The sequence below is a fragment of the Buceros rhinoceros genome, unplaced genomic scaffold (assembly GCF_000710305.1).
Source record: "Buceros rhinoceros silvestris isolate BGI_N320 unplaced genomic scaffold, ASM71030v1 scaffold14854, whole genome shotgun sequence".
NCBI lineage: Eukaryota > Metazoa > Chordata > Aves > Bucerotiformes > Bucerotidae > Buceros > Buceros rhinoceros.
Genome location: NW_010410144.1, coordinates 31,290 through 34,203, shown reverse-complemented (window position 1 = coordinate 34,203; position 2,914 = coordinate 31,290). Strand labels below are relative to the sequence as shown.

Genomic DNA, 2,914 nt, shown 5'->3' with positions numbered 1-2,914 from the left:
ACCAAATATGCAACCCCATAAAAAAGTTCATGTTACAAGAAAGCACTTGACCTAAAACTCAGGCCACTATAAAGCAGTGTCCCAGATTAGGTACCTCATATGTGTATTCAGATGTGGAAAATCTGAGCTGTTCTTCAGTTGTGATCCAAGACTTTCCCCTCTGCGGAGAAACAGGTCTGCAAGGGTTAGGGAACATGCTGCCAGCGTGGCTGCCAGAAAGGATTTTTTCAAGCAGTGGCAGTCAGCGCTAAGAGCGGCTCAGCTTCTGCAGCAAAGGGGCACTTGACAGTGCCAGACCCCAAGGAGACTGTCAAAGCAGGAGAGGGGGAGAGCACTGCCAAAGCCTGACTGGCAATAACCTCAGTGAGGGCCAGCGGGCCCTCAGAGCACTTCCAAGGATTAAGCACTAGCTCTTGAAGACAACAGGCTTCTATCGGATTCCAGACAAGGGGACTTCAAGTGAAAACCAGAGGTAGGCACAAAATTCAAGGAGTCTGGCAGCAGCTGAATCCTCTGATCAGAAACAGGCTATTCTTGCTGCTGTCGGCTGACAAGCAGGCTAAGGCGAACAGCGAGGCTCAGAAGGCAACTCCCGAAAGGGAGAGATGCAGAGGGATTTTTTTTTTCCCCCCATTACATTCAAAAGCTGCTTAGAGACATTCATTGAAGACTCCATCCTTCACAAACGTCTCGTCCCATCACTGATTGTACTTCTTAGTGATTTTCTGGCAGCACGAACAACACACCCTAGTTCTGAATGTCACGAGCCCTTCCATCCTCTCCTCAGCTCAGAACATAAGTGAAAGCACAACGCGAGTTCCAGTCTCACCCTGCTCTGCACCTTTCCTGTTTCTCCTGCATTTCAGGCATGGCAGCTCTAAAGGGATTCTTAATGCCTCTGCTCACAGCAGTTAAGTCAAGCAGCTTACTCCAGTGAATCCTTCAGCTGCAGGTTTCAAAGCATCGCTAGGAAAAATCTGCCACGTATCAAGTACACATCCTAAACCTCTCCAAACACTTCCGGCAGCATTTTTGTGACTTGTCTAACACTTCCAGTGGACCTATTGCTTTTTTCAAGTTATGTAGGTGAAAATGGGGAGAAGTTATATATTGCTCCTGCCCTTTGTGAGCAGGACTGCCATATCACTTATCCCAGCCAGGTCTCAAAGGAGATATAGTATTCTAGAAGGAAGGGTGCCTAAAACACCACCTGAGCAACCACCACTCTGCCACCCAATTCTCCAGCAGAACAGAGAGTGCCACCCTGGTATTCCAGGAACGAAAGGAACCCTTCGCCTTGCTCAGGATGATAAAGGCAGAGGGCTTCCAGGGAGAGGTTTCCAAAGCATGCCCGAGGACAACAGCTCAGAACTAAGTCCTCACAGGCTGGGTGCTTTCTCACTGCCTCTCACAGCACCACAAGCAAGGTACAGGAGAGACACTGGAGAATACTCTGTTCTTGTTCTTACCTAGAAAAGACGACAGTGGTGTTAGGTCAGAGACAAAGGAACCAGAAAGTTTAAAGAGTAACAAAACACTCTGCACAGAGTTTCACCAGATTCCATTAAAAATCCATTGGCTTTCTCTTACAGCAGCACTGACAGATCAACTGCTTCTCCCTTCAGGGTGTTACCACCCAAGTTACTTCAGGACAAGCTAGCAGATGACCTTCCAGGGACTATTCTCTGGACCCGTGCCCTTTCCTGGCAACACAATGCACAGACTGCAGGACAGCGATACAGTTGGTTGCTTTGCCACACGAGTCTTCTCCGAGCAACCCCCTTGCTTAACGCTGCTGCTTAACGCATGGGAGTGTTCTTTGCTCAGAGAGGGACGGCTCCGCCTTCCCCAAGGGTAAGTGGGCATGAGCCTGTTGCCACTGTGAAAGAAGATGCTGATGGGAAGAACAGATGAGAGCACACATGGATCACAAAAGGGAATTCAGAGTTTTATTTCCAAAAAAAGACCAATGTAATGTTGAAACAAAAATCAAGTTCAATTAGTTTTTCTCTGATTTGAATGGCTACAAAAATAGATTCTACCCAAATATGTAAAGCCAGTTAACAGTACCATAACAAACAAAAACCAAAATTACTCAGATACCACATACAGCAGTCACAGAAATCTGACATATATTATTTTTTTTAAAGTAAATTTCTAAAATGTTTCTATTAAAACTGAAATACCCATAAGATTTTAAAAAAATTGTACAAAAAATAATTTTAAACCAGTTGGAGGTAACAGTGTGCGTTTATTAAAATCCTGCACCAAGGCAGTAACATTTATAATTTAAAACCCAGCCCAGTAGAAAAGAGAAATGTGCAAACATTTAAAAGTTAGATGTACTCAGAGGCTTGTGGTGCATCAGCCCTGGCGATCCGCGTCTGTCCTAGCAAGGTGGGCTCCAGGAGGAGACGTTGCTAATGAGGCACTAAGAGGGGAGGCGGAGGCAGGCACAAATCCTGCACCAAGGCAGTAACATTTATAATTTAAAACCCAGCCCAGTAGAAAAGAGAAATGTGCAAACATTTAAAAGTTAGATGTACTCAGAGGCTTGTGGTGCATCAGCCCTGGCGATCCGCGTCTGTCCTAGCAAGGTGGGCTCCAGGAGGAGACGTTGCTAATGAGGCACTAAGAGGGGAGGCGGAGGCAGGCACGCACACCCATGCAAGCTGCAGCTCGGGAGCGGCGATGCAGGGAGCACTGGCGCCTCTCCCCAGGGACGGTTTGCCCAGTCAGTAGTGTCATGGCACGCAGTCCAGTGCCAGAAAGTCTGTGATGAATTCTGGTCAATCTGCTTTGGGATAAAAGGATGGAGAAGCCATTTTAGAAAGCAGAATTTGAAAGCTAATGAGAGTTAATGAGTTGATATACTCAACAGATTATTGCTATGAGCTCTGGCTGCCTCTCCAGC

The 2,914-nt window shown here is 46.6% G+C and overlaps 1 protein-coding gene across 1 annotated transcript in view; it reads right to left on the bottom strand.

The window, feature by feature from the left end:
* Positions 1–2,463: 2,463 nt before the first annotated feature.
* LLGL2 (lethal giant larvae homolog 2 (Drosophila)) overlaps positions 2,464–2,914 on the bottom strand; it is a 25,305-nt gene continuing 24,854 nt past the window's right edge. The window contains exon 25 of the mRNA XM_010135499.1: positions 2,464–2,797. Within this exon, the coding sequence (XP_010133801.1) occupies positions 2,790–2,797 (8 nt within the window). The 3' untranslated portion in view covers positions 2,464–2,789. The remainder of the gene's footprint in view (positions 2,798–2,914) is intronic.